Genomic DNA, 23,404 nt, shown 5'->3' on the forward strand with positions numbered 1-23,404 from the left:
GGGTTTACAAATTCTTGTGCAATTATCCAAACTCAACACCTGAAACAGGAATAAAAAAACAGCTTATAGCACAAAACGTACACAAGGGTGTCTTCTTGTATTTATTTCAGCTCAACTTTGCAAATATAAAATACAAACATTCATTTTTAACATAATAAACAGCGTCAGAGGAGCTAAATGCTCCAGTTTCTACACATTTTTCCTATTTCATATGTAACATTCTGACGTGCTGGTAACAGGCTGTAGTTTCTACAGTAACTAACAGACAGCAGTGACGTCTCTAACACAGCAAACGTACAATCAGTAATTCTTCATGATGAAAAGTAGAATTTATGGAATAAACTTCTGATGGTAACATAATTTTCAGGGAGCCAATATTTCCCAGCAGCACTTTTCCTTTATGCATCTATATCTTACTTCAGATAAACCTGAGTGTGCAAGGGAGTGTTTATAAAGTTAATGATAAAATCTTGAATTTGACTCTTCAGCAACTACTTCTTGAGGTAATTATTTCTCTCGCAGATTAAAAATGTAAAGAAATCTATGTGTTAAACTAAAATCATTTGTTATAAGAATTGGATTTCAGGCATTTCAGTGAAAAAGCGAAGATGAAATAGACATTTTAGTTAAATGTTCTATTTAGATTGTCTAAATATTGTATAGTGTGTGTCAGAGAGCGATGATTTACCATCGTAGAGAGTTTGAGAATATGTATGCATGACGTACATGTAATGTGCAAAAATATTCACTGCCTTTTCAAAGTACCATCTTTAAAGTCTGATGTGTGCTTCTGCAGCGCTAGTGTTTCATTTCAAATGGTGCAAATTACATGAAGCATTCATTAAGGGGGAACTTCGGTTTTATTCAACCTGGGGTCTGTTTTCATATGTCATTTCATACATCTGAGTGATGGAGCTCGCGCGATTTCGGAACGAGATTTGCTTTCTAGCGTCCTGAGATTTGGATACAGACCACAACAAAGAGCGATCGCCAGTTAATGTGGAGGTTTTCGTTCACTTCTCATCTCTAGTATGTTGTGGGACACTCACTGAGACTATCTGAGCCGGTCAGTGTGGCGCAAAAAGCACGTTAGGGTGGACTTTGACGCGGGGGGGCCAGCTGCCCCATACTTTTCGCTAGCCGAGCTGCTAGCTGAGCTGCTAAGCTGCCTGCCTGGCTAAATACTGGAGCTATGTCGAAAATTCATTTCTCCATCACTCACATGTATGAAATGACATGAAAACAGACACCAGGTTGAAAAAAACAAAGTTCCCCTTTAAGTTTTTTTTAAAAAAGGTCCTTTTTTTCCACAATGCGGAATGTCTGTCAGAGTAAACACATTCATGATTCGACAGTTACTTAAAATGACCTGCACACTTTGAAGGCATTTATCACATCGAAATAACTTCTTTAACTGTAAACGAAGCTCTCCCTCTTCAACCAAATGTAAAAATTACAAGATTCACAAATGTGTCGTCAATTTGATCGCTGTGCAAAAATACTCAATGTCCCCGTTTCTCAAATGAGAAGTAACAAAAACTGTTTAAAATATCATCTGCCCATTTAATTTAAGGAAATGTAACATAAATAAGCCTTTTTTCCTTCTTTTCAATGGTCTCAATTGAAATGTAGGCTAAAAGAGCACGAGCATTGCAAACACGTGCTGAAATTTAAAATGTGTTCTAGATTACTGCTCCCATATGTTAACTCTAATGACTGGTCTGGTTGATTCAGAAAACGAGGAGTGAAGGAATGATGAGTTTCAAGTGATCAGGAAGGAAATGTTGTAGTGCAACAGAGGTATAGATTTGTGACAGAAAAAACTACAAAATGTAAACTTTAAATGTGCTAGTTAGGTTTTGGTCAAAGTTGATTCGTGACAACTGTCTCAGTTTCTTCTTCAGGGGGAAAAGTGGGAAATTGACTCTTAATATCTGATCTGGTTGGTGTGTGAACATGTTTCCAGTTGTTTGCGTTGTGTTCACAGTGTGTTAGCTGTTCCCACCCAGAGATCCTCGTCTGGTCAGACTGTGTGTGCTGGAGCTCAGGCCTCGGATATCCGCCAGATGGCTTCCCTAAGAAACAAAAACACACATGATGAGTATAGTATGATATCTCATGCTAGCCTAGCCGCGCTAGACCCAGCTCTGAAGACACAAGGGAGTTCAGTGAAGCCTTATTTATACAGTCAATGGGTGAAGCTCAAGTATATTAAAGACATGTTAACAGAAAGATTATTCAGAGTCGGAGCTCAACGACTGTTGTCGACCCTGGCAGAGAATTAAATTCGTTGCCGTGGGTTGTGTAGCGCGGCTAGGCTAGTTGTTTCAGGTTGTTTCTGTCAGAATCGTCGCGCCTCTGTGTGTATGTAATGTACGTATGTAACATATGTACATATGTTACATGTATGAAATGTATGTAACATATGGGTGTAACGTATGGATGTATATAACATGTATGTATGTAACATATGTATGCACGTTACATACAGTACAAGGCTATTGTACGTACATACATACATAAATGCATGTACTGTAGAATGTATGTATGTACAATATCCCTGTACCATACTATATATGTACAAAACACCACAGATGTCTGCCCGTGTTCCACCAGGACGGTTATTTCTGTTACACAGCGTGCTCACTTCTGCTTTTGATGCTGTAACGGCAAGCGCAGAATCCAATTAATTGTCAGAATAATCGATAGAATACTCATTTACTAAAATAAACGATAGCTGCTGCCCTACTCCAAAAGGCTTCTTCTTTTGCTGGTTTCTGCACAACAATATGATCGAAGACTTAGGCAAGTCCAGCTACCTAAATCTTCAAATGTGAAGGTGAAAAACTTCTGATCCATGCAGAAAAACTTGCATATTAGAGCTGAAAAAAACTAAGAAGTGGCTGCGTCCATCTCTAAATATAGTCAAAGTGTAACACAGTCCCTCCTAGTCAGCCCAACACTCATTCACACCCTGACTCCCTATTTATTCACATGATGGAAGGGTGCATCAATGACTCAATTGTGACATCAGCTAACAACCTCACAGGAGTTTCAATGTGTGACTGAAGAAGCCTTTCTGATGAGACGTGAAACATAGAACAAAAACAAAATGTGTGTGAGACTTCAGAGAGATTTTCAGTTTGCTCACCTGGCTGCCGTCCTGATTTTCTCTGGCGCCAACATTCAACACATTCAGAGAGTTAGCCCTCTTCATCCTGACAACAGGACAGAATGTCATAATACAGCTTCATAAAGCAGCGTAGCACAAGTTCCATTAAACAGACGTAATGAGGTGGAATGCAATGATATTAAATAAGAAGTGAAGAATGTCTTACAGAAATGACAGAGCCACCTCTTGCAACTCACATTGACACTAAGATTATTTAACAGGCTCCACTTATTTAAGACTAAAAATGTCCTTTTACTAAGACGATCTGGTTTCTGCTACATCAGTGGGGGGGTGAAAGGTCTGAGTAATTGAATATTACCCGGCATTCCTCGGGGTCATTTCCTCGACTCCGACTCCTTTCAGCTTGCGGACCAGCTTCTCGCTGCTTCGGCGTATCGACTCTCGTAGTTTGGTAAAGGAGCCGCTTCGCTTCAGGTTACTGGATCCTCCGTCGTCTGCGCCGGACCAGCTGGGACGACCGTCGCCTGTACGGAACAAAAAGAGAACAACTGTTTTTGTTCTTCTGTTAGAAAGCATTTATAGCTTAACTGCAAAACTAAAACTTGGTCTAGACCAGGAGTGTCAAACGTGCATTTTTTGTAATGAGACACGCTCATTTGTAATACATGTAATTTGACGTTTTTGTGACATTTTGGATGACATACTAAACTTTGACATTTTTACACATTTTGGAAGACATACTAAACTATGACAGGGCTGCCAACTCTCACACTTTGGCCATGAGACACATGCAACTCAGTCCCTTCACACGCTCTCACGCCACACTCCAAATATCACACGGGCAAAAAAAAAAAAAAAAAAAAAAAAAAAAGGTTCCACTTTGCTGTTATGGGAATACGTAACCTTTGGGGAAATCCAGTTTGCGTTTTACTCCAGAGAACGCCAGATTTGTGAAAAACCGGTCCGCATTTTCCATCCTACATGCTCCCCAATCATTGTGCAGCTGTGAGGCTGGCTGTCTCTCAGTGACGCACCAAAGCCTGTGTGTAGCGCTGCCCGGGTAGTGTGGGATCTTCCGTGGGGCATGGGGGGCAGTGATCCCCCTGTGATCTGAAAAATTTTAATTATTAATTTCCAAAATTTTCGTTGGAAATTTACATTACTGATTCTCCGATTTCCGATGCTCCTGAACACAACTTCGTTGTCCGACTGCAACTGAATGCACCAATGACGTTAGTTTGAAAAAAACTAAAACAAAAAAAGTCATAGTAATATGTCAATTAAAAAAGCCTATAATATAGCCTGTCGCCCAACAAACGTCATAGTATGGCCTTTGGTCCAGAAAGCGTCCATAGTATAGCAGGTCGTCCAAAAACATCACAGTATAGCAGGTCGCTCTATACACGACATGGTTGGCAGCCTTTGGTCCACAAAACGTTGTTCTGTCCCGACTGTCTGAAGTAGGTGAGGAGCAACACAAAAACAGTCCAAACGCTGGTTTCCAGAGGGTTAGACGAGTATTTATTTGAAAGAGTAAGGTGTGGTGGGCGGTGGGGGAGTAGAGGTGGGCAGTGGGGGGAGGTGGGGGGTAGAGGGGCGAAGGCAGGGGACACCCTGGACAGGTCGCCAGTCTGTCACAGGGCTACATATACAGACAAACAATCACACTCACATTCACACCTACGGGCAATTTAGAGAAACCAATTAACCTCAGCATATTTTAGGACTGTGGGAGGAAGCCAGATTACCCGGAGAAAACCCACGCATGCACAGGGAGAACATGCAAACTCCATGCAGAAAGATCCCAGGAAAGCCAGGACGCGAACCAGGGATATTCTTGCTGCAAGGCGAAAGTGCTAACTACGCCACTGTGCAGCCCGTAATTCTTTTCAGTCAATGGATAATTTAAGTTATGAAGAGATGTTTTGTTTTTGCTTCAGCACTTTTTATTGTTTAGTTGGCTGATGTGGTCAGCTTGAAACTGTTGAGTGTGTGCATTAAAATCCTCCAAGACAAATGTTACAAAATGGTTGCTGGAGTTATTTCAATTATGCATATATTTATGGAAAATACTGAAATGTTTTGTGCACATCCAGCCACAGAACTTTCATCCATATTTTACATGAAGAACCATTTTCAATACTGCCTGCCCTTGCTCTGTTTTTTTTAAGGTCAATGGTTTTTTTAATTATCCCTTAATGTTGTCTCTACAATAAGATTTTAAAAGGGCAAAATGCTCTTAAATTACACCAGAATGCAGGAAATAAGATCAATCATTTTCAAAATTTTCTGGGTGAGGGCCCCCAGATCCCCTGTCAGCATCCTGCACAAACCAAATCTCACTCTGAGGTCTGGTCACAAGTTGGCAGCCCTGCTATGATGTTTTGATCACATTTTGGACGGCATACTAAACTATGACTTTTTTTTTTTTTTTTTTTTTACACATTTTGGACGACATAATAAACTATGATGTTTTATTCTAAGCTGTTTTTTGGGCCCTTTTGTTGGTTTTATTGAATAGGTAAGTCGAGAGGAAGACAGTAAAGCAGGGAAGACCTGCAGTAAATGGCCATAAGCTGGAATCAGACCTTAGTTTCTGACACAGTCCTGTGTATGAGTTGCCCTCTCAAGGTGAATTTGTGTTTAAAATGAGGCAGACGGATGAACGGAAATAAAATCGTCATGAAACTTCAGGAGCTTCACCATTGTCTGGCTGAGTTGTGCAACACTGTGTGACCTAAATATGTAGCGGGACTCAGAAACACCCCACAGTTTAATCATTTGTTCCTTGTATCACTTCCAACTGATAAATCAGTCAATTTGTAGTAGGATCGCAATCATGTGATCGTCATCCAGGTAACTGACACAGTGTTCACTTGTTGTCATGGTTACAGCGACTGCATGCCGGCAGCTATGTCTCCCAATGGGAAATCCTTAAAGCCGTGGATCCAGACTATAAGCCACATCACTGAAAATTAGGTGGTCCTTGAGTCATTTCTGACCTTCCCAGAAAATTTCATCCAAATCCATTAGTCTGTTTTTGAGTAACGTTGCTAACAGACAGACAGATTCACAGACAAACGTACACTGATCATCACATAACTTCGCCTTTCCTTGGCGGAGCAATAATGTATGCATTACTGTACCTTCCACAGATCCAAACTCCTTTTCGTGTGCTCTGGTCAGGATTTCTTTGTACAGAGATTCAGCTTGTCTGTATTTCCCCTGCTTCAGGTAACAGGATGCCTGAGAAGGAGAACGACAGAAGACATGTGGAAAAATGTGGTAAAACCCGGTTATAGTTCTATTGTGGATGGCCGGTTTGAAATTTTTAGATTGATCTTATGCCCCTTCTAAAAGTGATATGACACAGATGGAAACACAGTTAGCTCACTGCAAAAAAAGACATTTCATACCAGGTTGTTCTTGGTTTTGGCCACGTTGGCATCGTCTGGTCCCAGTTTGCTCTGATAGATGTGCAGAGCACGTTCATAGTACTGCTCGACTTCCTGGTACTTGCCCTGGTTCTGACACAGCAGAGCCAGGTTGTTCAGCTGCTTGGCCACGTCTGGATGGTCTGTACCCAGAACCTGAGCGTGTTCAGACAGAAAATACAAAGCGAGAACAAAATGATCTGACATGAGATGACAGAAGACATTCAGATTTGGCTAAAAGTAGCAATACAAGAGTGTAAAAATGTGTGTACTCTATTACAAGTAAAAGCACTGCATTCATAATCTTGAGTAAATATAAATAAATATAAATGGGAAAATATAAAAGAAAAGAAATGGATGAATAAACAACTAATTTATAATCTCTAAAGTGTGGACAATTAAATGTTTTTAGACACACAAAACTTCAAATTAAAGCTACAGGAGCTAAAAATGGGTGTAAGATTAAAATTAGAATTAGATCAGGTCTTTTTTTTTAATTCTTTATTTTACCACATAAGATCAGTTTCTCATTTACAATGATGACCTGGCAAAAGGCCCCAGCAGGAAGAAACATAACACATAAACAATACATTTACAAAAAGAAGACACACAAGTGTTTAAACAGAGATTAAAAACACCCTAAATTAAAGCTCGCACTGCAGTGATAAACAGTCAGCATGTGCAGCGGTCAGCTAGGGTCTGCTGCAGCTTCTGCTTAAACATGTAAAGTGATGGAAGCGATGACAGTTTCAGAGATTTTTGGAGGGAATTCCAATCGATTGCTGCAGCAAAGTAAAGGAACTCTGGCCAAAGACAGTGGTCAGATAAAGGCTAAGTTAAATGTGCGAATCAGGAAGTGTAGAAACATAAATATGTGTTTTCTCACCTTCTCTCTGATCTCCAGAGCTCTTTTACAAAGTGGCTCCGCTTCCTTGTACTTTCCTCTCTTCCCATAAAGCACTGCCAGGTTGTTGAGTGTTGCTGCCACCTGCACACACAAACAAGAACACGAGTAATAAACTACAAACCCGCTCACAAAGTCCGACCTAAACCGAATGAAACGGCCTCAAAGGGAACAATGCCCAAGTTTTCAGGTCGTGCAGGAAGCAATGAACGAGGATCAAATGTCTGTGAAGATGCTTCTCTCTGCCAGAAAGGTTTTATGTTTCAAGTTTACACAGTGAGAAAACAGAAAGTTGAGTGAAAATCAAGGAAAATAAATAATCAAGGAAAAAGTTCACTGTTTTAAACTGCAGCTGGTTTATTAACCCTCCTGTTGTCCTCATTTACAGGCACCAAAAATATTGTTTCCTTGTCTGAAAAAATCAAAAATTCTGCAAAAAAGTCCCAAATTTCTGAAAATTTGCAAAATCTTCAGGAAGAAAATTCAAATAATTCCTTTAAAGTTTCCCTTAAAAGTTTTATTTTTTCAAAAAATCCCCCAAATTTGGCAAGATATTTTCAAATAAACATCCCCCGCCTTATATAATATATACTGGACGATACACCTACAAAATGATACATCTTCACTACAAATCAGGTCAAGGTCATACACCCAAAAAGGCAGATCTACATTATGCACAGGTGGTGTGGGTGCAATATGCATGAAATACTTCAGGTAGTTTCTGACATATGCTCCAGAAACAGAATCAAAAAATATTTAAAGTGCGTCACAATGACCTTGAAAATCAGGTCAAGGTCATACACCCCAAAAGGCACATATACATTACCAACAGGCTTAGTGTGCGCAATATGAGTGAAATCCCTCACCTAATTTCTGAGATATGATCCGGAAACCAAAAAATATTTGAAGTGCCTCACTATGACCTTGAAAATCAGGTCAAGGTCATGCACCCCAAAAGGCACATCTATACTACATAGAGATGGCCTGGGTGCAATATGAATGAAATCCCTCAAGTAGTTTCTGAGATATGCTCCAGAAACGAAATGCGGACGTACGGACGTGCCCACGCCAATATCCCCCACCGTGCCTACGGGCGGCGGGGGATAAAAATGAGTAAAAATCTTCCCAAAAAATCCTATGAATATCTAAAATGATCACATATATATCAGTAAAATTTCTAATATTTTCTTTAAGAACATTCACCAAAAAAAAAAAAAAAGATCAACCAAAATCCAGCGAAATTCACTGGATTTTGGTTGATTTTTTGGTGAAGGTTCTTAATGAAACATTTGTAACATTTTTTTTTCACCGAAAAATGTTGAAAGATTTCCCAAAAATGTTGAAAATGTGGAAATCAGAAGTTTCACTGTGAATTTTTATTTTTTATTTTTCCACTTTTTGAAACTTTAAAACGGGTCAATTTTGACCCACAGGACGACCTGATGGTTAAAAGGAGGTTAACTTACAGCAGGATGATCCATTCCAAGAGTTTTCTCCCTGATCGCTAGCGCGTCATTCAGCAGGCTGGCTGCTTCTTTGTATTTGTTCTGGTCTCTGTAGAGGAAAACAGTGTTTATCTGCTCAGCTCTGACTTTATGTGAAAGATTACAGGAGATTTTCACCGTTTTGTTTTTCATATGGGATCATATTTGTCTATATGAGGCTAAAATAGTCATAAACATTCATTAATTTAACACAGGGGTGTTGAACTCCGTTCCTGGAGGGCCACTATCCTGCATGTTTTAGAGGTTTCCCTCTTCCAACACACCTGATTCAAATGATCAGGCTCGTTATCAGGCTTCTGCTGAGCTTGATGATAAGCTGATAATTTGAATCAGGTGTGTTGGAAGAGGGAAACATCTAAAACATGCAGGATAGTGGCCCTCCAGGAACTGAGTTTGACACCCCTGATTTAACACTATGGCACCAGAAATCCAAGACATGTAAATATTTGGGAAAAATAACACCATGTAACAGTGAGACCTATTTTAGAAGGTGGTAAGCAGGTATAAATAAAAAATGGGTGGGTAAGCATTAGCCTTTGTTGCCATGGTAACCGGTATTACCTGTACACCAGGGCCAGTATGTTCAACATGGTGGCTACATCTGGGTGGGTGTGACCAGAGGACTTCTCCAGGTCTTCCAGAGCCTGAGGAGACACGATAATCAGATTTATTGGAGGATTTAAATGTGTTTGCGTTTGGTCAGTCACAGTTAAAAGGTACATAATGGAGGATTGGCTGGATTTTGAAGCCCGACTCACCTGCTTGCAGAGTGGTACGGCGACCTCGTAGCGACCCTGGGATGCGTACTGGATTACCAGGTTGTGGAGCGTTCGGAGGCGGGCAGGAATCTCGTAGCCGCCCTGCTGGGCTGCAGCTGCTGCACTGCTGTGGTGAGGTTGAGATACTGAACAGAAACACACAAGTTTCTTTTTTTTAGAAGAGCCCAGTTTATCCTTCATAAAAAAACAGATCACTGGACATTAGCGTGAACTCTACAGCTCCTCATGTTATCAGTCATTTTAACTTTGATCGGTTTATTAGTAAGGTTTTTCCAAGTATCTTTAAATCTCTGTGATGGTTTAATTCCATTTTAGCCTTAAATCTTCATGCTAACCCTAACCCTAATCTTTGGAATGGTTTGATTTCATTTTAGAATAGAATATTCTTTATTGTCATTATACAATGTATAACGAGATTGCAGAGCTTATCCTTTTCAGTGCAAGGAAATCTTAAAGATAGCACAAGAACACTTTATTTACATATATACATCGTATGAGCCTTACATCTTCATGCTAACCTTAACCCTAACCTTAATCTCTGTGATGGTTTAATTTAATTTTAGCCTTACATCTTCATGCTAACCTTAACCTTAACCTTAATCTCTGTGATGGTTTAATTTAATTTTAGCCTTACATCTTCATGCTAACCTTAACCTTAACCCTAATCTCTGTGATGGTTTAATTCCATTTCAGCCTTACATCTTCATGCTAACCATAACCCTAACCATAATCTCTGTGATGGTTTAATTTCATTTTAGCCTTACATCTTCATGCTAACCTTAACCTTAACCTTAATCTCTGTGATGGTTTAATTTCATTTTAGCCTTACATCTTCATGCTAACCTTAACCTTAACCCTAATCTCTGTGATGGTTTAATTCCATTTCAGCCTTACATCTTCATGCTAACCATAACCCTAACCATAATCTCTGTGATGGTTTAATTTCATTTTAGCCTTACATCTTCATGCTAACCTTAACCCTAATCCTAATCTTTGTGATGGTTTAATTCCATTTTTAGCCAGAACTAATTGTGACGTCACCCGTTGGTTTCAACACTGAGAAAATGAAGCCCGGATTTTGCTACTTCCTGGTCGCCATTTTGAATTTTTTTGGAGCGACATAAAAAGCGTCATCAAACAGGCTGGACCAAAGAGCAACTAGGGGCAGGACCAGTCTATGGGCGAGCCAGACTGAGAGCTGAAGACTCTCTTATCTCGCCCACATTTTATCGCAGAGCCTTCTCTGCCCTACAGGATCTGTCAATCATTCCAGACATGACTGTCTATCAAGTATAGCCACACCCCCTGGCTCCACCAACTTTAACAATTTATTTAAAATTCAGTATTGATTTATTTTAAGATCGGCCACCTGATCTCTCATTTTGACCATGAAAACTAACGGGAAAAAAATCCTGAGCTGTAGAAAATCAGTCTATCAAATTTTATTTTTTCCGGTGATGAATTGGGGTCTATAGAGCAAAAGCTTTTTGGAGCCAACCCTAGCGGACGGCGTGATATTGCAAGTTTTTGACACTTCCGGGTGGGCTTCATTTTTGGAGCCAGATGCTACATCCATCTTTATATACAGTCTATGATTGTAGCCTTACATCTTCATGCTAACCTTAACCCTAACCCTAATCTCTGTGATGGTATAATTCCATTTTCGCCTTACATCTTCATGCTGACCTTAACCTCTGTGATGGATTAATTCCATTTTAGCCTTACATCTTCATGCTAACCGTAACCCTAACCCTAATCTCTGTGATGGTTTAATTCCATTTTAGCCTTACATCTTCATGCTAGCCTTAACCGTAACCCTACCCTCTGTGATGGTTTAATTCCACTTTAGCCTTACATCTTCATGCTAACGCTAACCCTAATCTCTGTGATGGTTTAATTCCATTTTAGCCTTACATCTTCATGCTAACGCTAACCCTAATCTCTGTGATGGTTTAATTTCATTTTAGCCTTACATCTTCATGCTAACCTTAACCCTAATCTCTGTGATGGTTTAATTCCATTTTAGCCTTACCTCTTCATGCTAACCTTAACCCTAATCTCTGTGATGGTTTAATTTCATTTTAGCCTTACATCTTCATGCTAACCTTAACCCTAACCCTAATCTCTGTGATGGGCTTTGTCCGAAATGGCATACTAATGTACTACTCATACTAACTGTGACGTCAAAATAAGTATGTAGTGCGTTCACATTAGATAGTATGAAAAGATTGAGTACGCGAGAAATACCCGGATGTATACCATTTCCGGAAAATTTTTAAGTATGCGTGTTGAACACACTAGTCATACTCAACCGCCCTATAATGCTTTGCAAGCTACCCACCGAAATGGAAGCCTCCGCGGGATCTGTGGCCGGACCGGGGCAATTTTTATTTTATTTTATGTGGTTAAGTAGTCATCCTAATCACCCCACAGATTTGAGAAATGGGCATTTTCTGACCAACGTTTTAAATTTGTCAGACGCCTCACAATGCTAGCAGCTAGTTGCAGCAGCTTGCTTTGCATACAGAACAAGTAGCAGCTACCTCCAGTAGCCTGCAGCTACAATTGAAACGATTCGCATAATCTGGCTAATAACTGCATGAGGAGTGCCGGCTTGAAATTGCCACATTAATTATGCGACTGTTTATTAGCGTAAAATCGACCTGAAGCCGGCATTCAGCCGAGATATTTGATAGCCGTACTTCCGGTTTTTGTCGTGGGAGGTTTGAAATGCATTATGGGAAACGTAGTAGTATACTACAGTGTGAACGGTTGGCATTCTAATCATACTTATAGTACGTAGTATACAGTATATACTCATTGAGTATGTAGTATGTAGTACATTAGTATGCCATTTCGGACACAGCCATGGTTTAATTTCATTTTAGCCTTACATCTTCATGCTAGCCTTAACCCTAACCCTAATCTCTGTGATGGTTTAATTCCATTTTAGCCTTACATCTTCATGCTAACCTTAACCTTAACCCTAATCTCTGTGATGGTTTAATTCCATTTTAGCCTTACATCTTCATGCTAACCCAAACACTAACCCTAATCTTTGTCAAAGTTTGGTATCATTTTTGCCTTACATTTTCATGCTGCAATTTAAAACACCACCTTGGGACCTGGTGGGACTCTACACTCATGTCACATTATTTTCAAGATAGTGTGTTCTAAAAAAAAAACAACTTCACACAAGTTCAGTTCACTGAATTTTTCTTGGCATCATGAGAATCAGCTTCACTGGCTAAGTCTGTGAACACAAGAAATTAGACTAGCATTTTCTTGTCTCTTAAAGTACTTGCTTAAAATAAATTCTGTATCTAAACAAGGGCAACAGCTTGTGGAAAGAAAATGAGTGTTTATGCAAATGAGCATATTTAACAGTACACTGAAGTTTTAGTGCAAAATTACAAAATTAAAGACAAAGATAGCTAAAGTTTATTGCCAATACAGTTATTAAACACTAAATGGAGAGTTCCTGACATCTTATATACATGAGGTAGGTTGACATTGGTGCAATAAAATTAGATTTTATTTTCAAAGACTCTCAAAGCGCTGCACCAAAGTGCAATTTAACTCATGTGCAACAATCTAATTCTCACTGCATGTGATACAGACGCTCAGAATGTGACATCCGTGCTTGAAATGTGTTTGTTTTGTGTCAAGAGTCGCTCAAATAATAAGCACTCTAACATTATCTATGCAGAGTAAAGACTTTGATTGAAGTGCAGAATCAGTAAATGTTGAGCTCATTATGTCTGTAAAAACCAACAGATCCTACAGACATCAAAGGACCAGTTCACCCAAATTACAGAAACAATTTCCCACCATCAAAATCAACTCATTTACGTTATTTCCTGAGCTTTTGAGACCTCCAACGCTTCAACTTCCTGCACCGTTTGCACTAAATTCCTTCTCGATATCTCAACAATTCAGCAAAAAAGGGTGTTCTGACTTTGTTGAACATGAAAATTCCTCATCCCTGCGGTTAAAGATTTAAATATTTTCCGGTAGGGATGCATTAAAGTCAGTGATAAACACATTTCACACCCCACTAGAGCCTTACTCTGTGACTGCTCCTCGTCTTCGGCAGGAAAAAGGTCATCCAGAGACTCCTTGTTGGAAGAGGTGTCTTTGTCGTCCTGAAAGAAGAAACAAATATAAATTCAACATAACGAGTAAGCTGCAGAAAAATAACTGCCATATTCTTGACATTTCCCCTCATGTTCGATGATAATAACTGACTTGACACTGACAAACACAATGCTTTTCTCTTTTAGTCCAAGTTTTATGAAGCTTTTTTGCCTTGTTTACCTCCTTCCTTTGATTTTACAGCAACTAACTTGTGAAGAAAGTGAAAATTTAGCAGAGGGTTGGATATCGAAATTCGGTTCCAAGTAGGAACCGAATCAAAAACGGCGGGTACCTGGTACCCATAAAAAAATATTTACTTTCGGTTCTGCTTTTCGGTTCTTGGACGGACTTATATGTGTGATGTAGTCACGTAAAGGGAAAAAAAAACAACACCGGAGAAACTTTGCTAACTATGGACCATGGGAAACGCTCTGAAGTGTGGCTTCATTTTGAAAGACAAAGAGATGAAAAAGGAAAGTGCAACATATGTCATAAGCTTATTAGTTGTAAGACAGGCTGCACGTCAAATTTGACGAAGCATTTACGACTCCATGGCATCGAGCTGAAAGACTGTACAGTGTTCGATCTTCTGCGGACCGACACAGCCAGTGCTAATGTTGCTACAAGCAGCGTTAGCACCTTGCCAGCATCCCCAAAAGAGACACCGTTCACGTTGGCGAAAAGGAGGCTGACAAAAGAGAATGCTGAGGAGTGTCACCGTGCGGTAACCAAGTTTGTAGTGAAAGGACTAAATCCTTTCTCGGTCGTCGAGTCTCCGTCATTCAGGTAAGTTAAATAATGTAACGTCACATATTTCCATCCTAAATCCTGTGGCAAAAATACAGTATTTCGTCTTGTGTAGGCTTATATTTCCCTGCAAACGTCAATGACATGCAAACTATAAAACGGTTGAATTTGTATAGAATTAAATCAAGACGAATAAAATAAACACAATACAGACATTCTGTATTCATTTGAAATATTTTCAGCTGTTGTATTTGTGTATTTCTGCCACTGCAACACTGTATTACTGATTTCCTAACAACAAAACAGTGTGATTTGGGTTGGAAATGGACGAGGCCTAAGTTTGTAGAATCAAATAAAAAAAAATTGATACTAGAAAACTTGTATAATACAGTTTAGTATTATAGCACATTTTATTTTTGTTTACAATTTTCCTAAAGGTAAAGGAATAAAGTTACTTTAGTTAAATAAACTATTGACCTTCTATTTTTTTTTACTATTTTGGAATCGTATTAAGGAATTGTTTGGCACCGGAATCGATAAGCAGAACCGGAATTGGAATCGGATTCATGAAAATCCTAACGATACCCATCCCTAGATAAGACATGTCTGCTGGCTGTGTAAACAAGCAAAACAGTTCTCTAACAGCAGCAATAACAGCTCCCTGAGGTGATAATGTGTCTGACGTCTTTCTGCACAAAATATAATTACAAGAGCTTCGCTAAACCCCTTTAAACATTAGCTGTAGTCACGTAGAAAAAACCTCTACAGGCTAGAGACTTTCTCCTCAGGTTTTAATCAGACTTGTTTATATTTCATTCAGTATACTGGTTTTCCTGATTAAACACATAAAACAAACACCCTGAAGGAGATCCCTGTGCTGAAATATGGTGCTTGGGTGAAGAGCAGGCTCGTCCTGTTACTCAACTTCTGCTCTTTTTGTTCCTCGATCATTTAGTTCACACGTAAAGAACAGCAAACTCTCCCTGATCCTGTCCGAATGTTAAGTTAAACTGTTAGACTCTATACAGTGCAGTCAAAGTATCCCTGTGAAAAGTATGTTTCAGTCATTGGTCACTAAGCAGCAATATGTACCATCATGCATTGCGTCAAAGGAGAATAGCAGGCGGACAATGAACCCAACTGAGGACTGGTGGCATTTCTACAGTTTACTGACGGGTATTGTTTAGTGTTAAGGTGTATTTTCTAATGTTGAGATACATTTTCTAGCGTTAAGGTGTATTTTGTAGTTTTAAGACCTATTTTTTAGTGTTTTGTATTTTCTACTGTTAAGACATATTTTCTAATAAGAATAATAATAACATTTATTTGTAGTGCACTTTTTATTTAGGCAAATTCTCAAAGTGCTACATTTAAGATATAACACGGATAAAAACAAAACAATCATGTAATTAAAACAGAGCAATCAGACAAAAATAACAATAAAACAAACAGAAACATTCAGGTGCACGTTTAATTAAAAGCTTTGTTAAAACGAAAAGTCAAGGCAGTGTTAAGGTGAATTTTATACTAAATATATGTTTTCTTTTAGTAGCTTGTCGAAATAGCAACAGACATGAGACAAATGCATGACTTATAGCATGAAAATACTAATATTCTAAATAACATTTTGTGTGTTTGTTGGACGCAGAGCGATGTATCACAACACAAGGACAAGAATTTGTTTTTATTTGTTAATTTTGAAAAATACTCCTCGTATAGTATGAATTTATCACAAGAATGCAGGTTGGTTCACTACTACAGCCGACGTTGAGCTGATATGTTTTAATTGAGCAACAGCAGTGACGTTATTAAAAATGCAGAGACTCAAGTAGAGTCTGAAAGTTTTACATATTTCACTAAATGAAAGAATTAAAATAATACTTTACTGCATTTTCATAGTGCTCACTAAACACTGTCTTTCTTATTTTCTGTTGTTATGCACTGTTAAAAAAGTCTCTGTACTATTTACTTGCAAATCTGTAAAATTAAATCCCATGTACTTTTATTTGACCTGGTCATCATTTTCATTTCTACTCTTTTCTTCGTCTTTATTGTAGATTCTTCTGATTGAAATTACTTGCGAACTCTCTCACAAAGGCATATTGAATAAATACAGTTGAAATATTTTCGATTTTTTTCTTTACTGTGGTCCAACCTGGTCTCACGGGGATTCGTGAAACTGTCACATAAGTTTTAGTTTTGGTTTCGTGCGCACCAACACGATTTCGTCATGTTTTTCGTGCCGCTCACCACGAAATGTTTTTCGCTGTGGTAATCACATCTGAAAGTGGTTTATACCGGCGGATTCATGACGATCCAAGCTGTCCATCGGCGTATACTGCTTGTGTGATCGCGTTTGCGGCCGCCGGACATTCTTGAAATTCCTATGCAAATTGGTAAGTGTACCACCGGCTTATGGTTAGGTTATGGTTAGGTTATGGTTAGGGTTATGTTTAGGGACGATGTCATGCAAAATATAGCGTTGGATTCGCCACGGTTTTACATTAAAAATATAATATACACATTCTTTTGAAATACGTTCTGAGTGGCACGAAAAGTCCGCCGTTTAAAATACATTGGTGCGCATTTCGTGGTGAGCGGCACGAAAAACATGACGAAATCATGTTGGTGCACACGAAACCGAAACTAAAACTTACGTGACAGTTTCACGAATCCCCGTGAGATCGGGCTGTGTGGTCATATAGCCTAGCCGCGCTCGACCCATGTTCTGAAGACGCAAGGGTCTAGGACCGCTCGACAGGGAGGGAGGCGGGCTAAAAGGTTGTCTTTCAAATCACTCTGCAGCAATTGGGTAGGTATACAACCAATCAACGCAACGAATAGGCTGACGTAGTTCCTAGAGCGCCGGCAGATTGTGGCTAAGTCCCATTAGCTTCCCAACCAGCGGAGCCAACTGGTATATTAAGGATTTGCCATATCCCGTCGGCATAAGTCCAAATACGTCTTTCTTCTCAATGAAACACTTCAGTGCCGTCCTTTGTTTATCTTTCAAGTTGAATTTTAGCTTCAAATCTTTAAGGGCTGTGGCCAAAGCCGAGTCGAAAGATAACTGTTTATTGTGCGCCGGTTGTTTCTGTCAGAATCGTCACGCCTCTGTCGTCACTTAGTTACGCCCGCCTTCTGACTCTACACTTCATGGTGATTGGTCCGGCCAGTTTTAGGAGAATCCAGCCTCGAGCCTTATGGAGGGTAACTAGACCCACCCTGGCAGAGAACTAAATTCGTTGCCGTGGGTTGTCTAGCGCGGCTAGGCTAGTGGTCATAGATAGGGAGCAGGGAGTCGGTGGATGACCTCAGATGCAGCCATACAGACACATTTTTGTTTTTATGTTCGTGAAGGAAAAATTACTCTTTCGTCTTTCAAAGATATTTTCTTGCAGCTGTTAGCTGACATCATCTTAAATTATTTTCAGACTGGCAGACACTGTGGGAGGAAGATATGCCAGGACTCTCTGTTCTAGTCAAGGTTAGATATCTTCTATTCTGATGTGACTAAGCAGAAGAGTTGTCTCCATATTGGACTATAATATAAATCTGATCTTCTCCCAACTCCAATATAAACCTGAAGATCAGACAGAATCCTCAGAACTGATGCTTGCATGAACTGCTGCTCTGTTGGTGTCACTTCTCCTGACGTCACTAAACCTTTCTCACAGCCTAAATCATCTGAGTCTCCAGTCTGTGTCTCTGTGTCTGCCTCCTAATCCTCTCTTGACTACAATGTTGTCCGTCCTCACCAGAGGCGGCTCCTCCTGGTCGTATTTGCGTATCGAGGACATGAACTGCAGATGTCGGTTCTGCTCCTCCAGGGTCACCACCTCCTGCTCCCGGTCCTGCAGACGCTGCTGAGCTCCGGCCAGCTCGTCCCTCAGCCACTGGTTCTCCTGGCAGAGACGACGCACCTGAACAGGAGGAGAAGGATGCAGGAAGACTCTTTACAATCATTTCAGCATCGTAGCTCCTTTTCCCTGCAGACTCTGAACGTCTGCTTCATCAGGAGAAAGTCGACAGAAAATCCTTCAAAACCCCCACTTTGAGTTCAACACGGTTCAAAGGATGAGTTCTCTGGTTTACCAAAGGCACAAACAGGGAGTCAAAGGATTTTTGTTTGTTTTGACGGATGGATGAACGTGAAACAGATGACCTATGTGTCATCAGTTCTGATTCACTTTCTCTAAAACAAGATTTACTCGTTCACTTTTCAAAAACTGTTTCCACAAACAGACAAACTCAGTTTATTTCGATTAAAACTGGTTAAAACAAAGGATGAAGACACTAATATGAAAAGGGAGAGACAAGCAAAAGAGGAAGGAGAGGAAAAGAGGTGGAGGAAGAGGGACAGAGAAGGACGTAGAGTACTAATATAAGCATCATATCATGTTGTTATTCTAAAGACTTGCAGCAAAAACTCACTTGAGCTCTCAGCTTCTGTTTCTCGGCCTCCAGTGAGCCGAGATGAGCCGACAGCGCCATCATCACCTGGAGAGAAGAATAAAACCTGACTTTAAAAAGCAATTTATTATTTTAATTGATGAACTAAACACTCATTAAACTTAACAGCACAAAAGAACAGAAGAACAATAGGCTCTAATGTGAAAATAATTATCTACTACTTTTTTATATTCAGCTGCTATGCACTGTTTAAAAAAAGTTAGTCTTTGCTCATCGTAAATACATGTGTGAGTGTACGTTACTTAATTATTTTGTCATTTTTTTATCAGTTACTTAAACCTATCTCTCAAAAAAGGCATCTGTCTGTGGAGCAACGTTTGTACTTTGTCTACAGCAGCTGGTTACTAGCACTCCTTTTATTAAATCAGGTTTTCTAGCATTGGTAAGTCGGCTCTCTGGTAACCAGAATAGATCACCATGGCAACTCATGTCGAACGCCTTCAGAGGACTGACTCATGAGATGACAAGTGGCAAATAAAGAACAGCAATAGATGTTTTTATTGGTCAGTCAAAGCATGTTGTCGTTCCAGACGCTCCGGTTTTAAAAATGGCCTCTAACAAACATTTTAATTGACTAAATAACTACAAGACAATAGGAGGTGTGATTAAATATTTCTGTGATTGCTCCTATGGTTGCACACGGTCATAAGTCAGGATTCTAGGTGACGGTCAACGTCTGGACTTGTGTTAAACGTCTTTTTGTGATTTCTCTGGAGCACAGTTGCACATTTTGTGTTGGACTGAGGAAACTGTCACGCTGAGGATCATCTCTGTTGATGAAAGGTGGGTCTGCAGCTACTATGTACAGACCAAAAACCCGTTTTCACATTGAAGGAGTTGCATTACAACTGATTAAACAGTGCTTGTCTTTTTCTTGGACATTCGCACATTTGTGCACCATTAATTTGCCCCCTCGACCATCAGTGCAGAGTTCTACTGAAACATCCTGAGGTGTCTGAGGGAAAACGTGCCATGAGGCCACAGTTCTGGTCATCTGTAGTAAAGCTTTTTCTTTATTTTCATTATTCTGCAATAAATCTTAATAAACCGATCAGTTTTCTCATTTGTGTTCTACCAGCTGCAGTTTAAACGGACCAAACGTTAAAAAAGATTTCTGTGATTTCTGCATCATCAACTGAATACATGCGGGGCTCCCATGGCTTTGAGTTTCATTTGAATACACCTGTACTATACTATACTATATTATACCATACTATATACTATAACCACCAATTATTACCCTTTTATTTATTGTCTTTACTGATTTTTAAACTTAAAAGTCCATCAGTGTAAGATAAGAAATAAAACCACACTGATGGACTAAAGTATTTTATTGCTTTATGAGGTGTATTTATTGCTCTGTAGTTCTTCTTTTTTTCTGCCCAGAGACCAACAGATGTAACTTAACTGCTAGCCAACTCTGGTTCAAATACTATTAACTGTGAGCTTCCGCTGCAAAAATAAAAGAATACCCTGAGTTAAATTGTGTACCTGTGCCTCACTGAGCCCCAGCTCTATCCTCTCCAGCGACTGGCGGATGATGCCGCTCTTCTCCTGCTCCACGCTGCCGCTCTCCGACGCCGTCCGGCCCTCCAGCGCCTCCTGCAGACTCTCCAGCAGACCGCGGTTCTCTCCTCTCAGAGCCTCCAGCCCCGCGATCACCTGCTGGGTGTTGCACAGGATCTCCTCGGCCGACAACATGGCTCTGGCTCTGAGGAACCTCCGCTCACAGAAAATCACCTGGAGACGGCACAAAGAGGTGCACAATGAGGGGGAGAAGAAGAACTTGTGCTGTCAGTAAAACTAGTAGCAGAAATACAGTATGAGGAGTACTACAGTAGATGAGCTTATCTTCCAAAATGCTGAGACAGAAACGACCGAAGAGTGACGAGAACTGGGTTAACAGACAGTCACTACTACTCAGAAGCTGATTTTATTAGATTATGAAGTTAAAGATTTGGATAAAGACGATATTTAGGGACTAAAATCCACTTAAGGCGCAGCAGACGTTGAAAAGAATGTTAGAAAACAGCTGACAGCAACTTTACTAAACATCAAAATAAGATGGTGATCAGTTTCCCCATTTTCAGAGGAAGCAAACAGTACAGCATGTAAACAACATGCAGGCAGTTTGTTCTCCAAACTGGTGCAGAGTTCTGATCTAAGCTGCTCAAAAATGACATTATTATGCAGGCAAATATCTGTTCTGTGTGTCTACTGTCTCTGTTTCTATGTATTTCTTTGTCGAGATCAACTTCCGCATAAAGAGCAAAAGGTAGAAATGAGACAGAATAAAACATATATCACAAAGATCCAATATGCTTATCTATGCAATCATTAATGGATGGGTCTACTGGAAATAGGATCAGCAGGTGATGGGCTGAACATCACAGAAAGGAACGCAAAATTACTAGACAGAGACATGAAAAGGATGTAAAACAACTAAACTAAAACACGCAAAAATGGACCAGAAAGAAACATGACCACAAAGTGAACACTCAAAGGGGCCACCAAATAATACAAAGACTCTCAAAACCACAAAAGTGAGACAAATTATGACCACGAAGAGACACAAAGGTCTTAAGGTGTCCCTGGTTGTGATGTGCAAAATGTCCCAGAAAGAATCAAAAACACAACCACAAAGAAACACAAAAAAGTGATATAAGAAGACTACCAAAAGGAGATGAACACAACAGAAGCAAAGCAAGAAATGTGGAGCACAAAACAACCACAAAAGATGCAAAACAACCACAAAGAGACAAAAAAATATTAACGTGTGAAATGCAAAATGACCACAGACACAAAAATCAAGCACAAAAGGATACAAAACAACCACAAAGAGACAAAAAATGACTAAAGTGACACGCAAAGCGACCACTGTGGCTAAAAACAACCACGAGGAGACACAAGATGAACACAACAGAAGCAAAGCAACAATGGTGGGGCACAAAATAGCCACAAAAATATGCAAAACGACCACAAAAATATGGAAAACTGCTTCAAAAAGATGCAAAACAACCACAAAGAAACAAAAAGCTACTAAAGTGAAATGCAAAATGACTACAAACACACAAAATCGACTACAGCGAGATGCAAAATAACCACAAAGTGAATAAATGACTAAAATATGTTGCAAAAGTACCACAAAGTGACAAAATATGACTAAAGTGATACTCAAACTGACCACTGAGGCTAAAAACGACCACAAGGAGACACAAAGATGACCACAAAAGAAGCAAAGCTGCAATGAAACATACAAAAACTCCAAAAAATGACGCAAAACGACTAGAAAGAGTCTCAGCTGCAGAACAACATGCTGTGTGATGGTGGTGGTCTTCCATATGTGTTTCTTGTTGTGTATAATCCGTCCATGTGTGTCTCTAAACAGTCTGTCCATGCAGTTAAAACCACACAATAATACACACTAATTATGGATTTTTAAGTCTTTATGTGGCAGCTGGTGGTGACATTGGGCTTTAATATGAAAGAAAACACCAACACACGCTCGGTTTCTGGGCGGTTTGTTTACTGTTCACATGTTTGGAATTTTGTATTTTTTATGCTAATTTAAAGCTAACAGATGCTACAACGACAAGTGCGTCACATCAGGGGACATTTTAGTTATTTTTAAAATAAATTAAAGTGTCTGCTGTATCTGGGTGATAATTAACGGGCTGCTCTGGCTACAAAACATTAATTCACCCCTGTGATTACCATTTAAAGTCCCACCTCACGATGTAAACATGAGGATAACCGGTCCGAGCCACACCAACGGTTATTTATAGCCTACCTGCTAAGTCCGGCTCCCGCGGCGTGGGTCCGTCTTTCCGTCCACTCTGAGCGGGATCTGTCGTTTTTATTCGGACAAATAAACCCGTCAGAGGCGGCGGAACATCTCTGCTCTCAGTACCTCCGGGTTTATTTGGAGTTGGACAGGTGAGAAGATGAAACTGGAGTCCGTAAATCATTCACCTGCCGCCTCCCTCCTCGACTCTCAGCTCCTCCTGTCATCACAATCCTCCACAGTCAAGTCAGCGGAAGTGATACCGGAAGTTCGGCTGCTCCATTTCACAATAAAAGTTCAATTAATGACTATATAGCAAGGATGTCAAATTTATTTTAATTCTGGCCCAATTTGATCTGAAGTGGACCGCACCAGTTAAATCAAAGCATAATAACTTATAAATAACCACAACTCCAAATATTTCATTTGTTTCAGTGCAAAAAAGTACTTAATGAACTCTTTACAAAATGTCAGAACAACCTGAAAATTCTTAAGAAAAATAAATTAA

At 39.7% G+C, this 23,404-nt stretch overlaps 1 protein-coding gene across 1 annotated transcript; it reads right to left on the reverse strand.

Moving 5' to 3' along the window:
- Positions 1-88: 88 nt before the first annotated feature.
- On the reverse strand, positions 89-23,191 carry klc3 (kinesin light chain 3). Its single transcript, XM_022198081.2, has 14 exons — positions 22,903-23,191; positions 20,604-20,852; positions 19,074-19,139; positions 18,398-18,562; positions 13,825-13,900; positions 9,735-9,880; positions 9,538-9,620; positions 8,938-9,025; positions 7,454-7,555; positions 6,550-6,723; positions 6,280-6,379; positions 3,492-3,657; positions 3,152-3,218; positions 89-2,075 (listed from the first exon to the last, which is right to left on the reverse strand). Exons 2-14 carry the CDS (start codon positions 20,811-20,813, stop codon positions 1,992-1,994), a joined length of 1,527 nt encoding a protein of 508 aa, XP_022053773.1. The 5' UTR covers positions 20,814-20,852; positions 22,903-23,191; the 3' UTR covers positions 89-1,991.
- Positions 23,192-23,404: the final 213 nt, after the last annotated feature.

The sequence above is a fragment of the Acanthochromis polyacanthus genome, chromosome 13 (assembly GCF_021347895.1).
Source record: "Acanthochromis polyacanthus isolate Apoly-LR-REF ecotype Palm Island chromosome 13, KAUST_Apoly_ChrSc, whole genome shotgun sequence".
Classification (NCBI taxonomy): Eukaryota; Metazoa; Chordata; class Actinopteri; family Pomacentridae; genus Acanthochromis; species Acanthochromis polyacanthus.